Genomic DNA, 18,711 nt, shown 5'->3' with positions numbered 1-18,711 from the left:
TCCAAACCTTCAGCTAAATTCATGGGAATGGCATCCGGTCAGCCACCCATCTGCAGGAATAGTTGGGTGTCATCAGTATGCTAGCCCAAAACTCTGCACCAGCTGGGTCATTGCGAGGATTAAATGGGGGAGAAGCAAATGATATAAGCCACTTTGGGTCCCCACTGGGGAGAAAGGTGGGGTACCAATGAATTCAATACAATAAAAGTGAACACTAGCTTAAGAAATCTACTCTGAACTACAGTAAATGCCAAGCGGCTGAAACTGGGCAAGTAGGGCTGCTGGAACTAGGAGCATCTACCTTTTAGAGTGTAACCAGAGTGTGTGTGTTTTTTAAAACCCACACCTCTTCTAAAAACTGTTTTTTTTTATTATTATTATTAGCCCAAGGAAACTGGTAAAGCTCATGCTCTGTGTTATTGCTGGAGGCTACTGCATTCCATTGGAAGAAAACTTGTTTGAGACACTAATGAGAAAGGATGGAGCTCTTGAAGAAGGCAGGAAACTGCTTATATTCAAATAGCAAGTCGGGCTCAGAGGTCCTTTTCTCCTATTTAGAAGCTTGTCTCTTGTTCTAGAGAAGTCCCATTGGCTAGAAGAAAACTATTTCATTCTTGGTATGGTCCTGGGACTACATCTGTAGAACACCTTGTTTGGACTGAAAAGGTTTTTCATAATTCATGGACTGTAACTACACTAATATTTTCTTACTATTCTGTATTATACTTATATGTTTGTTGTAAATTGCATGGTCTTATTTTGTCCTGCTTAAGAGACCCTGGTGCCTTGGGTTTTGTTAGCTAGTGATCTTCTAAGGGTGGCAAACCCCTCTACTTCTCCCCCAGCACTGAACACGACAGTCTACAGTTTCCATTCCCAGGAAAATGACTTCAGCAGTCTGAGAAAATGAGAAGAAAAAAGAAAGAGGTCTGCATTTTGATAGAATTATTCTAAAGGCATCGGATATTGGCTATATGAAGCGAGGATGATGTACAGGATACTGGATTGTTTTGTCTACAGGGCTATTTCAGGCTCCACAGAATCTTTATGAAAAGCTCAATCTGCACATAGCCAGTTGTCTGAATGTTTCCCCCTGTAAGATGACCCTTCTATCGGCTAGTTTCAAGTGGTTCAGTCTTGATGGTCATATCTAAATAACATGAACTGTGGTGGTAAGACATGTGATTTCCCATGAGAAAACATTAGCTCTGTTGGCTTCAAGGATGTTTTTCTTCAGGAAGCTCAATACATGCCAGCTCTTCTGAAGGCACGCATACATGCTGTATGGATCTCAGATCTGGTTCCTGGGCCCAATAAAACTGCTAGATAAGCTTCAGTTAGTTTTCTTTCATAAAGTACTCACTCCATCATGTATAGTTTCTTCAGTTGTACAACTTGTGTTATGTCTTCCAAATATCTCAACACTAATGTGGAAAACTATATTCACTTTTTAATATAGATGGTTAAACTCAGATCATCTGGCCTTCACCCTGTCAGCAGCTTGAGAGCAATGCTAGCCAAAATGGAATAAATGCACTGGTTAGGTTTTAAATTTCAACAAAAGAAGACATACTTTGTTTACAGAGAAATTGCTCAAACAGGACTGGATTCCTTATAAAAAGCTGCTAGACAGAAATGTTCTCCTCTTCACCTGGAAATTAAGTATTCAACTCAATTTGACCTGCCTGTTTCAATATACTGGACATCCCAAAACTGAGGCGATAATATATGACTGTATACTGAAGTGCTTTGTCAATAGGTCAGATGAAGGGCCATTTCTGAAGATACCTTCAGACCTTTTGTGACTGCTCACTTTCTGTAGTTCTTTGTTTCATGACTTCTTTTAACTGTTCAAAGCATGATGTAGAAAGAAAAAAAATTCTTAGAAAATGGCCACAAAAATATTTAGCCTTCTCCAACACCTTAAGAGTGAACAGTCTTTTTGTAAAGAATTCCAGTGCTGTTTGAGAGATTTCTCTGTAATGTTGTATTGTGGTCACAAACTTCTGTTATACTGTTTTAATTCTTACATTGTTTACTTTTTGACCTATGTTAAATAAACTGGCACATGAAAAATCTGTGGTATGTTATTGGATATGTTCCTTTGAAAACCTTTTCTCCTTCTTTAGAACTGGAATTCAGTCCGTAAGTGCTGCAAGGAGTGGGGGTAACATCCAACCTTCACTCAATAAAATTAGTTGTAAATCTATTGTGAGTGTTTGTGCAGCAACCCTGAACTCAAACTAAAGGTAATATGATCTTCTTTAATGTGTTGTATGCAACCCTCTCCTATTTCAGGAAGATCCAATAAATTTACAGGTGCAACATGCCTTCAAAAGGGCCATAAGTGGGAGAGCAACTTTTTATCAATTACGTGACATGTCAAAATGTTTCAACAAACCCCAGGATTTTATCAGTTTTTGTACAGTATCTGACTTTTACCACTAGCTTCTCTGCTACAATGTACTATGGCAAAGATATGGCAAGCACAGATCCCTCTTTGTGATTCTTATAATCTGCTAGAAACATTCCTGTGATTCCACACTGCCTACTTATATTAAGAACTGCTGCTTGCCATTCCCATTTTGTCTGATGAAGTCTGCTTAAGAGCAAACGAAAGCTTACATTCTAAATAAAACTTAGTTGGTCTTAAAGGTGAACTTGTCTACTGCTTTGTTCTAAAGATACTTAATGTTTGGGATTAAGAAGCAGTGAAAACACAACTGCTAGTATTAATGCCACTATTAAACTTAGATTTTGTTGCATTTGGAATTCTGTGCACGGATCGTATTACCTCATCCCCAAAAGAGGCAGCTGATGTACAGAACATGACAAAGAAAACTATCAAGCATATTCCCATACTTGAAATTTTTTAAAAAAAGAATATTAGCTATGTAGAAGCTTCCAGCAATTCTTAAACCATAGGGAAATTGACCCAGGATTATCATGCATGTTTACCAACTTTGAATATCATAATGAAGTAGATAATCTAGCAACTATCCTCTAAAAGATATTTAAATACACACAGCAATGTGCATACTATACCAGTTCAGAGGATTTCAAAGGACACAATAACTACAGTCATTTGTTTTCAGAAAAATCATGCTAACAGCCGGCAGCACTCTAGTCATATGCATGGCAGGGTGTGTACCCTGCCATTTCATAGAACCTGAAAGAGAACATCTTTCAAAAATCATGGATTCTAAGGGAGTGACTAGGTTATTGCTAAATGTCCTAACATGGTGATCCATCTTCTGCCAGCTGCCAAAATGATCACTGCCAGGAACTGGGGGGGTCTACCCATTTAAATATAAGATGTGGCAAACAGACAAACTTTCAAAAGCAAAATTATGTTGTCTACCATTTCTTAATTTAACGAAAAGCAGCATTAGTCGGAAACCCTGCCTCGAAATTTAGGGTGAGATAGCTACAACTGTCTTGTTTTGCTTTGAAAACTGTTTTGAAATGAGGGAAAGTAAGTAGGCATGTTTTCCTCTGATGGTGCTTATTTATTTTCTTCCATTTATATCCCACACTCCCTGAAAATGGGCTCCAGCGTGGTTTGCATGCACGTCTCCAGTGGAATTGTAGTTAGGTTAGAATGTGATTCAACAAATGTGCAATTCATCGCTAGAGGATGGAATGATGGCCACATGCATAGACGCCTTTAAAAGGGGATTAGATTCACAGAGAATAGGTCTGCTACCTACATAAAGGGAACTTCCACATTCAGAGATAGTAATCCCTCTGAATCCCAGTGCTAGGAGACAAGGCCTCGGCCTCAATGCTTTGTTGGCCATCCAGGGCAACTGGCTGACCAGTGTCAGACACGATGCTGGACAAGATGCACCACTGGTCTTATTGAACAGGACTCTGCTTATGAAGGTTTTTTGTATTAATTAAAAAATAAAATAACTCTTTTCAATAATACGAGTGAAGGTGTGCGCAAGATGTGAGAAGAAACAAAGTTGTATAAGTGTACATCATACATTTATTACTGAACAACCCTCTCAACTCCAAAATTGGGCACAAGGATTAAAAATAAAAATTCATTGCACTACTTAGTAAAGCATTACTAGTAACTCTCATAAAAAATGTACAAATTTTGTTAAAAATTTATCAAGCCTTCAAATGATTTGGTTACAGATATTTATAATACATTTAAAACTACATGTTAAATGATACAATGGGGTATGATTTTTAAAAGAAAACACTTGACAAATATGATTCTAACAAAACCCATAAACTTTCATAATCATTAGCAAATCTGCAACACAAAATAGCAAAATGAGGTAACTGAAGGTACCGGGGGTGTGGGGGTAGAGGGGGCAGAGAGAGAACTACAGTTCTCTTTGAAAGGCCTAGCAGAGTTGGTAACATGATCTCATAAAGCAAATTTAAAAAGTCGGTAAATCCCAAATATTACAATAGGTGTAAAGGTTAACAGCTGCGACCAAAAAAAAAAAATCACATTCTGAAGACTGTACAAAAAAACCTTATACAAAAGAAAATTACTTTGCACAAAATAATAATCTGTAAAGAAAGCCACAAAGTGAGACCTTAGAAATATCCACAAGGCCTGTATATACCCATTTATTCTAAAAAGCCAGAGGAAAAGTTAAATTAAGTTGACAACTTGTGCCAAAAACCCCCTCATCAGCAGTGCTAACATGATAACGCCAACTTCTTTTTTCTTCCTTTAGCAGGAGAGGTGGGGGAGGGGGAGAGGACAGGCAACCCAATGCAACCTGGTGCTATCAGGCACCATTGAGGACTGTGGAATTACACACAAGAGATGTGCATATAACACATGGCAGTTAACAGCTGAGCATGAATCCCCTTCGCTCTTCCGCCAGCAGCAACTATTTCGGAATTTCATCACAGCCAGCCTGAGCTGGTTCAGAACACATGCGTGCATACGTGCATCTTATAAAAAAACACACTTAAAACCACAGGAAGCAGTTCTGCACACATTGGCAAGAATCCCACACAAAGAAAAGTCAGTCAAAGAAGAGATCGGCCACAGGAGTGCAACGATCAGGTTCAGTAGATTACCAAATTAACCCCTACTGCTGCCCTACTTCTCCCACCAACTGCCTCTGCTTCAATTGACACTGGGAAATCTAGGGGCAGATGTTACACTGCAAGACAGATGGGTCCTAGTTTGGGGCTAAGAACCTTCTGCTCAGACCAGGGTATTATGTGCCTTGTCAATTTGTTAGAGAAAGTGCCTTATTTCCATGCTTTTAACGAAGAAGACACTGAGTGGGTACTGTTAGAATTAAGATTTGTACAGGTAAAAATCTCCCGCCTCCCCCCCAAGCAATATAAAAAGACCCAAAGTATTGTAAAACATGTGTGGCATACCCTTCCCTCCCACCCAATATCCCAAACCCATGATTTTGTTTGCTTAAAAAAATAAAGTTTCCTATGTGCAATTTAACCTGCTTTTGACATGTCGAGACAATTCCTTGGAACGCACTGAGGGGAAATGGTGATGTTTGTAAATCCGTCATACACAGTATATTAAAACGGTTTGCTTGGTTAGTGTTCTGGCGTACGTTAACACTACGGAAAGAAGTGAGGTGTCCCAGCTACTAAACAGAGGCAAACGGTTATCTGAAACGAGGGAGGAAAAAAATTGTGCTTTTAAAAAATTTCTGCGGAACCACAAGCTGCGACTGATCAGCAGGTCCTTCTGAAAGAAGGGTGATTCAGCACACAGAACCACCAAACACTGTTCAGGAGGAACAAACAGACTTAACAAATAGCAGCATACACAAAAAGCATTGGGAAAGGACACAGAATTGGCAGAGTAGCAAAGACTGCCAGCTGCGGCATTTGTGCTGTTGCAACCAAAAAGTCGTGGTGTGGGAACACAGGAGAAAAACAAGAGGATCCCAAAAATTAAATGTGCACCTCTTGGATACAAATGCCATTTGTAGACATTTACATATTTTTTAAAAAAATCACTAAAAGCACTAACACTCTGAAATGTTAAAATGATGCCAATTTTTTTTTGTTTCCTCAATACGACATTATTGAGAAGGCAGTTGAAAGGAGATCAACTCCAAGTTCACAGCATTTATTTATTATTATTTCCTTGATTTTGTATACCAGCCCATTCCTGAACATGAATATTCTTCACTCTAGCTATATGACACAGAGAAAGTCTCAAAGGGAAAAAAAATCAAACAAATCCCCTCTACCAAACTGGGCGAGATGAAACAGCATTTTAGCCTGGTGGTAAAGAGCAAAGTATTAACATGGTTACCATTGGAGGCGGGGGAGGGGGGAACCCACACATTCTACCTCTAACAAAGTGCTAAGAATTGTTCATGAGGTCGTATGCTTTTAAGATTGATAAGTTTAAAGTTATTTTAACTGTAGGTAAGGCTTTTTACATATGATGAGGAATGTGGTTTTTAGTGCCATAAGCTAAATTCTGATTTTAGCAGGTGGCTAACAATACAAGGAGCATTTGCACAAGACTTCTCAAGATCCTGTTTCCACAGATAAACAGTAACCAGGAAGGGGGGGGGGGAATGCTGAACCGGAGCATCTTCAGTATCTAAAATAAAAACCCAGTTTCAAACATCAACTAAAAAGAACCAATACTGGCTGGAAGGATTTTTTTTTTTAAAAAAAAGGAAGAGAAGACTAGAATCCTTTCAACAATGAGCTGATAAGTAATATTGCTTCTTGATTGTGCAATGCTGCAACCCTTACAAAGTTAACAGTAAGTCTGCAAGATGTTGACACTTGGAAATTCCAGTGGTCAAGAAACAAGGCTAACTAAACGCTTATAGTAAGAACTGAGGAATCAATGGACTCTATAAATGAGGCAAGATCTCCAATCGATGGGAAGCATAATAAGTGTCTGGAAATAAAAGCAGAGGCCTTTTTATGCTATTAAGTACATAGTGGTGGGAAGGAGGGGGGGAGAGATGAAATATTAAACGCCTATAAATTGCTGCACCCTTTAGCATTCAGTGCGCAACTGCAAAACGCAAGGAAAGAAACCAGTGTACAGTACTAGTACTGTTTAAATAACACACAAAGATTATACATTGCAGCATAATTAATACTACACACATACATCCTCAGTACATGCTGGTATATAATTCCTCTCACACACTTCCGCTCAAGCACTTTACGTGCGCGCCCGGCATACACACAGACACCCTGCGATCAACGCACCCACCCGCACCATTTACTCCCACTCACAGTATCTGAAGGCTCTATATAAGGTAGATTGCTATATTGTTTGGAGCTACCACATTTTTTTCCTCTTTTTTTTCCCTCCATTTTTTTTTATAAAAGCACATGCTAGAAGATCACGTTCCACGGTAATCTCGCAGCAACACTCGGAATGATCACACAAAAACCAGGGAATGTTAGTGCACACACGAAATTAAGCTAGAAGAAAAAAAAATATTCTTTGGAGTTCCAATCACACAGTTAGTATAACAATCCCATAATTGTGAAGACTAATTATAAGCTTTATAGTTGATTAAATCACACAGTGCAAAGAAAGGTCCATTGACCCTTTTTTTGTGTAAAAGGGAAGGCTGGAAGCCACGGGTTAAGTTCAATGGAGAGTTCATATATATATATATATACACATGTGACTAGGAACACCCAAAGTAGAATTGTGCTCTTAGACTGGTCATTCTGAATCACGATGTACTTCTGAAGCATCAGCTCTGCAGATGGGGCAGGTACGATTTGCCTAGAAACAAAGGAAACAGGTTTTATTGAACTGACAAACTCATGACAACAAGATAAAAGTTAAAATCGGCTCCGTTTCAAGGTTTTAGGTTTAACTTTCAAAGCCTTACATGGCCTGGGACTGACATATCTACAGGACCGCCTCTCCCCACAAAAGCCCTGGAGAACACTACGATCTGGCACTTAACATCTGGTGACCCTCCCTGGCCTGAAGGACGTACGACTGGTCTCAACCAGGGCGAGGGTCTTTTCAGCCTTGGCCCCAGCCTAGTGGAATCAGCTCCCCTCAGAGATCCATGCCCTTACTGAATTGTTACCTTTTCATAGGGCCTGTAAGACGGAGTTATTCCACCAGGCATTTGGTTGAGGCAGTGGGCATCCTACCCCATCGGCTGACCCCATGCTGCGATACCACCCCTGCTGAAATACTGATATTATACTATCTGATGTTCAGTATATTATGATGTGCCCAACTGAGCCGCCAAATTATATTGTTCACACACATATTTGTTCAGCAAGGAATCAGTTTTAACACTGTAAAAGGCTACCAAGATACACAGGGTAATATATCATTCAGTCGGTATTAACTGAAAATAATCTCCCCTGGCAGATTTTAGGCATAAGACTATTTATTACCTTCAAGATCAACCTAAAAAAAACCAAGCCCAGGCTTAATTCGGACCTCATTTGAAATCACTGTTTCTTTCAAAAAACTACTATGGTTAGTGTGATCATCTAATCAGTTTATATTCTTTTCTGTCTAGGCACTGGAGGCCGCAGACCAGCAATTCAGCAGGGGGGAGTGTCCACTGGGACATCTGGATGACCTTTTACTCCTATTTTATGCCCAGGAATTTCCCGATTCCTGCAACTGATCCCATTGCTCCATTTATGATCAAAGAACACAGATGTTTACTTTCCACCTCATGGAAAAGCACTGATTTGATTAGGCAGCAGCCTTTTCTTCTGGTTAAGATAAGTTTAATTTTGCAGGGTGGGGCAGGGCAGTTACATGGCAAAGGAGAAGGAGCAAACTAAAGCAAAAGATGCTACAAAGAAGTGGCACCTCCCAGTGCGGACTTTAAACTAGCACCTGGCTACAAAACCTGTCATGTCATACAAAAACATGTCTGAAAATTTCCTACTTTGATTATATTTCCATACTGTGCATTTTGTGTGCGTTGCTGCCCTGGTATGATGATACCATACTTAGTTCTGGGTCCTCCTTAACCGGAAGATAAACCAACGTTATTTTGCAAGAGTTACTGAATGAATACAAACAACATTTTGGGAACGTGAGTTTATATCTGGAGCTGTCCAAGGCTAGAACAAGAGCTCCGTAATTGGATTCTATAAACAGTGTGGTCAACAATTCACAAGTTTCATGCTGGCAGCAGCACCCAGCTCTCTTCTTTTAAAATTAAAATTGCTACTATGCCAAGAAACACTGCTACAAAGTGAAGAGTGCTTTCCTGACCTGCCTAAGTATAGTGACAAGCTGGAATGTAATACAAAAAACAGGATGGTAAACTGTTAGGCTACTGAAGTTTGGTTGTTTTCCTTAAAAACAAAAAACAAACCCCAAACCAAGACTGTTACCTTAAGCCATTTATCGACACACTTGGCATGGAATTCGTGGTTGCATGGCAAAACTCTAAGTAGCTGCCTGGACTCAAAATCACACATGCACACTACACACCTAAAAGAGAGCAACAGCAGTTTGTTTTTACAAAGTATATATGAGAAAGGGCCATAGTATTTACTACATTTTTATTTTTTTAAAAAGAAAAGTACACTTCAGCTAGGATTAAGTACCAATGGCAACTGCAGATTTCCTGTTAGCTTTAACACAGACTGATGTTTCTGCAGGTGCAAGATTTCTACCTGTAGAGCATGCCCCTCCACCTGCCCCAAATCTTGTTCCTAGGGGTCCCATATCCACCAGGAACAAGAGTTCAGGGGATATTTTGGGCTTCCACAAAAAAAGGGGGGAGGGGCAAATAAACTGGAAAGAGTTGCATGGATTGAAGGCTGCAGAACAAGCCTCAAGCTCTGTGTTAAAAACACCTCTTGACTCTGTGCTTAACAAATATAAAGTCTTTTATAATAAAGTTATAAAAGACTATATATTTGTTAAGCACAGAGTCAAGAGGTGTTTTATAATAAAGTTAAGCAGCCCCACAGCGCAGAGTGATAAAGCTGCAGTATTACAGGCCGAGCTCTCTGCTCATGACCTGAGTTCACTCCTGGCGGAAGCTGGGTTCAGATAGCCGCCTCAAGGTTGACTCAACCTTCCACCCTTTTGAGGTTAGTAAAATGAGTACCCTGCTTGCTGAGGGGAAGTGTAGATGACTGGGGAAGGCAATGGCAAACCCGTAAAAAGTCTGCCGTGAAAATGTGGTGATGCAATGTCATCCCAGAGTCGGAAATGACTGGTGCTTGCACAGGGGACTACCTTTACCTTTTTTATAATAAAGCTACATGTATACTTGTGACTTCTTGTCTGTGCAAATTCAGTTGCTCACAGGTATGGAAAATACAAGGAATGTCAACCTACAATATAATTATTACTTTTTACATACAGTTCAACCTGATAGTAGTAAATAGTAGTAAATAGAGCAATTGTATTTCCAATTCACTTCTCATAGCCAACTATTTTCAAATCCATTTATCTCACCAATTCAGCAACAGGCAAAACCGGTCTAAGGTCCTGTTTCGCTGGCCGCTTTTTCCAAGTTCTTAATCAAAAACTTCCACATTTTCGAACCCCACACTGTCTCTGGTTTCATTGCACTCCATAAAAGGGCGAGTGGATCTAAGCAATCAGTTCTGAACACTGACTAGAGTGTAAAAATTTGGTAGAATAAACCTCTGTAGTAAAAACCGAAGAAATGTGTCTAACAATGCTGTTTACTAATTATGTTGCACTGTGGGTGTTCAGAGCACATCAACTACACAAACTCTTTTCTGGAAGCCCTGTAAAGTAGGCTAGAATATTGTACCACACTCCAGAGAAAGGAGTGGTGGCGTGATGTGTGGCTGAAAAATGAGACATTGACTTGTTTTAAGCCACTATGCGAGTTCACAGCTGAGGTGAAATTTGAACTTGGAACTTCCTGGCTCATAACTTGTATGTTTAGCTTCAACATGTAGCCAAGTTATACCTGCAAAGCAGGTTTCTCTTGTTTACTTTTCCAACAATTGAGTACCCGCTTGAGGTTGCTCAGTAATACATCATAGAAATTAAAACCATTGGGCTTTTCAGAGGAAAACGAAATGACAGAACCTCTGACTCCTGCTTTAGCAAAAGATAATTTCCGGCTCCAGACTGGAAAGGGGGTGGAGTGGGAGGAGAACAGTCTGTAACTCTTGAGAAAAAGTGCCCTGACTAGGCCAAAGCCTGATTCTCATATTACTTTTGAAGTGGTAAAGAGTCAACAAAAAGATGATTTTCTGCAATGAGTTCCATGTGGTGGCGGCAACTCCAAACAACAGTGGAGTGACAAGAGCTGGTCTTTACCACATCAAAGCAGGCTCAGGTTCCCTCCAGTGTGACAAGGTTGAACTCCATCATCATCATTCACCAGGTGATAAAGATATGTGGCGCTCACTGATCACATCCACTAACCTCCCACGGCTGGGACCAAGCCAGTGAAGAGACACCTAACTCACAACTTTCTACCATGCGCATAAAATCCTCGCATCTCTCACAAAGAATTACAGAACTGTTTTAATTGTGTATTTGATGCTTTGCAAGACTTCTGAATAGGAATAGTTTTGGGTTATTTTGCAGCGGGGGGGAGGAATGCAAAAAATGGGATTAAACTGTTGTGTTTAACAGAGTGGTCATGAGATTTCACAGAAAAACTTCAACACGGACGAGTCATACTTACAGAGTCTGTTCTGACTGGTGGTTGTTTGGGTTGAACCTGTAAGATGGAAGTTGCTCGATATCTGCTTTTGTCAGTCCTCTTGGTTTGGCCTCTCCCAGTCTTTCTGCCAAGTTCAGCAGTGCCTGTGAATGTAAGTCACCCTTTGAATTAGAAAACCCCAGGCTGGTTAAACTTTGAGTGGCTTGACTTTCACACCCACATCATCCTCTGTTCTGACCAGTCAAAACGTTATCAAAATGATATATTATAAAAACTGTGTGGGCCGGGTGGTGCTGGCCTACTGGAGGGAAGAGTTAATGTAGAAATGTGGCTGGAAGGAACCAGAAGGAGCATCAGAATGGAGAAGAGGTGCTCAGTCCTCTTGGCTTCTCACTAGGAGGGGGACCTCGGCCTCCAGATCCCTTAGGCCTGAGAGAGGAAGCGCAGAGATCCCATGCACCCTGGTGCTTCTCCTTCGGTTGAGATGCTCCCTGTAGGTCTCCTCTCTTTCTGTCTCTCACCAGCAGCTTTGGGGACAGAAGTAGCCTCAACCACCTCTTCCCCATCATGGTCCTTCAAAGGTTTAAACATGTCTTCATAGTCCTTGCCCTCCCTTCTGATAGTGTTAAACAGGCCCTCTGAGGTTATCCCTGCCTGCTTCCAGCTAGGGCCCTGCCTCCAGGGCCCTTCCCTGGGCTGTCAGCCACCTCATCGCTGCTTGACCCTTTTGTCCACGTCAGGCCACTGTTGCCCCATCATGACATGGCCTCGTTAACCCCCTGGGCTGCTGTGGAAGAGCAAGCGCATCTGAGCCTCTCTGTCAAACATCAGCTGGGCTGTGAAAGCATGGGAGACACATCTGCCAGCCAAGCTTTCTCCAGTCAGCTAAGCAGCATGGGTGGGCCCAGTGCCGCCAGCCTGAATTCCTGCCAGCTGGCCTTGACACTCTGGACCCCATAGGGAGGCACCCTGTCAGGGGCCCGAACCAGGAAATGAGACCTTTGACCAGGAAGTGGGTGCTCTGCTCACTCCTGAATACTGGGCACAACTTAACTTTTCTTCTTTGGTGCAAGATTTGGATCGACTGGAAGTACTTTTAAGTCAGGCATATAGTATCACTCTACCTTTCTCCCTGAGACTTAAGGCAGAATATCAGTTACCAGCATGACTATGCTCTTCCACAAGAAAAAAACCAATGGAGGCTGTTGTGTAGCTTTTATGCCATATTTTTTTTCCTGGCAAATTTAGATCCCACCCCTTACTCATATCCCAATTTCCATCTTACTGCCTCCAGTTCCAAACAAACTGAAACAAAAGAAACAAAACTGACAGCTCCCACATGAGCTAGGCTTCTCAAAGGCATGCAAATCATTAACTGACCTCATAGTTTTCCACCTCCCCATCTTCTACATCCAACTCAAAACTGAAGGCAGGTCCAACTGCAGGTGGCACTGGAAGCATTGATCTGCAGAAAAGAGAGCATCAAAGACTTAATAGTACCAACAAATCATTTCAGTTGAAGAAAAGGACAGCTTTAGAATGGAAACTTTAGAACCAAGAAATCAAGGGCCCCTTGTCTAATTCCTGATGTCTCCAGTTAGTCACTGTCAGCTGAAATAGGCAGCACTGGATCAGAGAGACGGTACAGGGCTTTTTTTTTTTTCTGGGGGATGCGGAAGAACCGAGTTCCAGAACCTCTTTATGGAAACAAAATTCTTCAGAACTGTTTAAATGTTCATGAGGGGCACCCGTGTGTTTCTCCTCCATTTCTCTCTTGTGAGTTCTGGACATTGACCTGGTTTCCTAGTCAACATCTGTTTGTGATCACCATCAGAGCTCTGAGATGATGGGCTGATGGGTAGAGGGCTTGGGGAGAAGCAGGGATTTCTCCCACAAAGATTAACAATTTTGGTCCAGGAAGGATGGATGAAAACACTTAATCAGAGACAATGTGCCTTCACTGGCAGGCACACTGGCTCTGATTAGGTGTTTTCACCTGAACTTCTTGGACCAAAATTGGTCCTGTATGTACCTTACATTGTTTGACCTCTGAGAAAGGCCCAAATGGGCAGAAATGCTTTAGGTCATAGGTGTTTCTTTTTGTGCATATGTCACTTTTACGATGTAATGAGGCTTGAGCTGGGCCCTTAAATGCTTTAAAATGTTTCTGTAACAAATACTTAACAAAACCCCTTTTAATTATTTTATATTTATGTTCTTTAAGAACAGCGTTAAGAACAGAAGACATATCCCGGATGCCTTTCAAGTTCTGCAGCAGAAAACCCCAGAGTGCTGTGTCTCTTGTTTACACCCTGTTATCACAGGCAGCAACCCAAAGTAGCCTCTGTGACAACACCACCTCCCTCTGTTAACCCATTACTGAGGCTGCAAGTGAGCCTGTTTCCAGTAGAAAAACATTAATTGCAAAGCAAATGGCATAAAGGTAGGTCCTAAAAACAAGACTGACTTACAGCACATATGGCAACAGGCTGGGATGGTAAGGAGGCGGTGGTATGGGCTGTTGGGATCGATATCGGTTGCGTCCCGTAAGTCTTCGAGGCATAAAGGGTGGGTAAGGCTGGAGAGAGGAAAAGAATATGCTATAGTCTAATGAACTGTAAAATGAAGCCAGTCCTGGCCCTGTAGGGAAAAAACACTTCTGGTTACATTTGATATTTGCTTTTTGTGGTGCACTTTCCCTAACTCAACTATTCAATACTTGACATTCAAATGAACTTGTCTGCTGGAAATAATTTGTCCTAATTCCCAAGTCGTTTTCCATTCCGATAGCTACACATTTTTATGTACTCTCTTCGTACAACATCAGAAATATTTGATTCACTTCTAGAGCAGTGGCCCTCCTAGGATGGGTCAGGACCCTTAGGAGAGTCACATGCCCACATAGTGGGTGGGGCTATGATTCAATGGTAGAGCATCTACTTGGCATGCTGTAGTTCCATGTTCAAACCCTGGCACCTCCTGCTAAAAAGGATCACGTGAAAGACCTCTACTGGAGGTCTTGGAGAGCTGCTGCAAAGCAATACTGACTTTAATGGACCAGTGGTCTGATTCAAGTACACAATATTCTCACATGTACAGAGCTGCCATGTTTTTGCTCCTTTCTGGAAGGTTTGGAAGCTACAACCTCTTCCTCTTTCTATGTGTTTGCTGAAAGCAACACCAGGACAGCAAATGAAAGATTCTCCCTGGTTCTGACTTGGGGCTTGTTCTTAACTACAGTAAGCGGGGTCAGCCACAGTTAGCATTTGGATGGAAAACCACCAAGGAATTCCAGGGTCGCAATACAGAGGAAGGCAATGGAAAACCATCTCTGTTAGTCTCGTGCCTTGAAAACTCCACAGGGTTATTATAAATCAGCTGCAACTTGATGGCATTTTACACACACACAGACAAACACACACAGTCCACTCCCTGGACTCAGCTTAGGTTTCTTGTCTTTCTATCTCTAGCTCTGCTGCCCACGGTCTTAGCCTCAACACTAGTGGAGTCATAACTCTATCCCCCCCCACCCCTTTCCCTGTCATGTGATTTTGTGTCATATGATTGCAGCCCAGTGGATCCCATGCTGCCACCCTGGAGTTAAAGGTGAGTCCCAGAACTGGAAAGGTCAAAGACCACTGCTTCCCAAGTAAATGTGCAATACACAGCAGAAGCAGAGTTCACCAAACAACAACAACAATGGACAATGAATAATGGCAAAATGCTGAAGTTGCCACTTACTACTCCAAAGGACACCTCTTGGTGTAGAGGGTCATGTGCTAAGAATTGCAGAGGGGCCGAGGGAGGCAATGTTGGTGGATGGGCAGAAGGCGGATAGGTGAAGCCCCCCACAGGTAGATGGTCTCCAAGCAACTCCACTTCATTTTCTATCCTTTGAAGAGGCTAAAAAAGGGGATAAAAAACAGTCAGAGTTTAACATCAGGGAAATTTAAATTGTTGCTGGTATTTTCTGGGAAGAATTATGTCTTGATTTTGTTAAGTAGGTCATACTGTCTTGTGGGTAACAAGCTTATTGATTCTGCGCAGACTCGGAGGAAGGCAGCCGCTTGTCTCTTCGCTCCTACTAACGCTAAGTTGTTTTAATCTTTTAACTTTTATCTTGCCTTGATGGAAGGAATTGTTTTTAAATAATCTTATCCTATCACCTCACTTTTGATATTTGGTGCCTCTGTTTTGTCTTTCCCAAGCTCTGGTTGTTTAATTAGTCAATAAGCCTCTGCCTTCATTTTCCTAATCAGAAGCTGCTGCAGCTAATGACCTACAGCTGAAGTTTTATAAAGTTTTATAAAGTTTTACACAGTCTTAGCCTGTCTCTCAAAGACAGGGTTTTGTTTTTTTTGTGTGTTTTTTAGAATCTTTTAATTTGAACTGAAGGTTGAAATTAAGTCAACTCCTGCAAAGCAACAAGGCGGAGTGCAGTCGGCTACAGAGTTGGCTCTGACAAATTTGGCTTTTAAAGATATTTTACGATATTCTTAGCAGATGTTGTGGCTTTTATCTGTAAGTTTTAAGACATTAGTTGTTTGGTATTTGTTTTATTTATTTATTTTTTTATTCATTTTTATCAGGACAGGGCTAATTCCCACCCAACAGAACCCTCTTAATGGCATCAGGCAAGCGGCCAAGAGAAGTGGAGGAGGAATCTGCTTCTTTGCCACTTTGCAAACAGTTCAGGATAGAGGACTTTTTTACCTTAAACAATAAGTCCAAATCTGCTCTGCCATCATTTGCTATTGAAACATCGAATCGCTTCTCCCCTTTAGAAGACGAGGTAAAGCCTGCTGAAAAGGAGGAACCGACTAATGAATTGACTAATGAGTCTGATCACGAGGATGGCGTTGACTCTCAACTCCTGTCTGGGGTGGGGGCTTTAAAGGTGCAGCAGAGTCAGCATGATAATGAAGAAAGATCCATGTCTTCTGACGAACTTGCCCCAATTACCCTTATTGCAAGCACAGTGGATTGTATCTTTAAAAAGTTAAAGAGTTTAGAAGACCAAATTCTTGACCTTTCTTTAGAACTAAAGAGACTATCAGTGTCAATGGATAAAGTCTACTTAGCCCAGCTGGATGATACCTCTATTGGAGCTCTAGCCCCTTTAAAGCGATGTCCGTCTGCAACTCAGGAGATTGATCCCCGGAGCTCCTTTACGGAGTCTAAGGTCAGCGTGGGCCTTAAAAGGAACGTGCAACAATTGGTTCTACAGCCCAATAAGGTTTGCATCACTGTTTGTCCTTATGGCAGGAAGACCCCATGCTGGAGAAGTAAACTTTTAGCTAAATCCCATCTCTGTGAACTTCTTCATCTGAACTATCACAAAATTGACTTGATTACCATTGAATCTCTTAATGATCAGTCTCAAATGCAGAGGATTCTGCTTACCTTTCAATCCTCCAACATTCCTTCACTAATTTTGAGGCGAAAGAATTACCTATGGTCAAAGGGGGTTTTCCCTGTTCGATCTTTTATTAACTCTCAAACTAATGCTCTGCTGCCTAACCTGTCCGCAGGGGTCAGGACACGAAGTAATCCCCATCTCTTGAAGAACGCATCATCTTCAGCGGCAAAATATAAGGCTGCAATGTGTCTTAAGGTATCCAGATCTGGTCAGTCCCAAGCAAACCCTGAGTTGCATAATGAGTCATCAGTGCAGCCCTCTATGGATGTGACGCATAGTCCCCTTAATGTTTCATTAGAAGATGACCTTTTGCAGTCATTTGGGAGTCTTCCAGCAAAAGATCAACAGGCGATACTCATAAGACTTGAAGGTACTAAGCTGCAGCTGCAAAGGTCTTTAGAGCCGGGGAAATCAGTTCCTTCAATCAACCTAGATCCTGCAAGCAACCCCCTGCCCCCTTGTCCCCCATCAGCTGACTTAATTGATCTGTCTATGGAACTCTCTCTAACTGGCTCAAGGGCACCCCAACATAATGGTTGTATTTTCACTGATGACTCCAGGGTTCTAGAAAGGATATCCATTATCGATTGACTACCAGCTAGGGAAGCCACAAGGAAGATCCACATCATCTCCTGGAACATTGCTGGGTGGAAGAGTAAAGCGAATGACTCAGATTTTTTGGACTTTTTGAAATCCTTTGATTGTGTCTTCCTTCAGGAAACATGGGCAGAAGACAGTTTTAGACTGACGGATTTTAAAGTTTTTAATCTCCCCGCTTATAGATCTCACTCTAAAGGTCGCAGTAAAGCAGGCATGGCTGCTTTGGTGAAATCCAGCTTACCATTTAAGGTGATCCTCTTGGATCCTTGCCCGCCAATTGCCCAGGCTTTATTGCTGTCCTCCCCAGCACTGACCCTAATCATGATTAATGTTTATTTAGCCCCTTCTAATGGTGAGCTGGAGTTTGATGCTGTCTGGGAGAAATTTTCTGACTATGTGACGTCTTTGTCTAGGAAATTCCATACTGCTCAGCTCATGATTTTTGGTGATTTTAATGCTCGGATAGGCAGTAACAATCAGAAATGGATCTCTCATTTTGGCTTTGAAGCGGTTGAATCCCCTCCACTACAACTATGTTTACCCCGTTGTTCTAAAGATACTTTAACCAATAAGGCGGGTCTTAGATTAATTGAATTCTGCATAGCGCACAATGTTATAATATTTAATGGTCTCTCCAAATTTCCAGCTGCAAATGACTTTACTTTTTTTTCCACAAGGGGTTGCAGTGTGATAGATTTTTGTGTGGGCTCACCCAACCTTCTGTCATCTATCGATAACTTTTACATCGATCCGCGCACAGAAAGTGACCACCTGCCCCTAACTCTATCCCTACGATTGGATCTGGAGGTTAATATGGTATCACCTTCCCAATCCATGAAGGCCCCTGAGAATGTTCTAAAAAAAATCAAGTGGTCCCCGGCCCTAGAAAGGGAGTTTTCTTCCCTCTTTGGCTCTGAAGCGCTATGCAGATTAAGGGATTCAATCATAAATTCCAATTCAGATGATTCAATCCTTTCAGGATTTTCATTATTAATTGATTATTGTAGTGCCAAAGCTAAACCGGTGATCTTGTCTAGGTCTAGTTTCTCCAGCTGGTTCGATACAGATTGTTTAGCTTGGAAACAAGAA

At 41.5% G+C, this 18,711-nt stretch overlaps 1 protein-coding gene across 1 annotated transcript in view; it reads right to left on the bottom strand.

Annotated features, from left to right (window-relative positions):
- Nucleotides 1–3,968: 3,968 nt before the first annotated feature.
- Nucleotides 3,969–18,711, bottom strand: part of RNF38 (ring finger protein 38) — a 128,014-nt gene continuing 113,271 nt past the window's right edge. Inside the window, exons 7-12 of the mRNA XM_060237030.1 lie at nt 15,345–15,506; nt 14,075–14,181; nt 12,984–13,068; nt 11,625–11,746; nt 9,331–9,430; nt 3,969–7,732 (exon numbers count right to left, since the gene is read on the bottom strand). Coding sequence (XP_060093013.1) covers nt 7,670–7,732; nt 9,331–9,430; nt 11,625–11,746; nt 12,984–13,068; nt 14,075–14,181; nt 15,345–15,506 — 639 coding nt within the window. The 3' untranslated portion in view covers nt 3,969–7,669. The remainder of the gene's footprint in view (nt 7,733–9,330; nt 9,431–11,624; nt 11,747–12,983; nt 13,069–14,074; nt 14,182–15,344; nt 15,507–18,711) is intronic.

Source organism: Heteronotia binoei, chromosome 4 (assembly GCF_032191835.1).
Source record: "Heteronotia binoei isolate CCM8104 ecotype False Entrance Well chromosome 4, APGP_CSIRO_Hbin_v1, whole genome shotgun sequence".
In the NCBI taxonomy this organism is placed as follows: Eukaryota; Metazoa; Chordata; class Lepidosauria; order Squamata; family Gekkonidae; genus Heteronotia; species Heteronotia binoei.
This window is presented reverse-complemented; position numbering and strand designations above follow the sequence as displayed.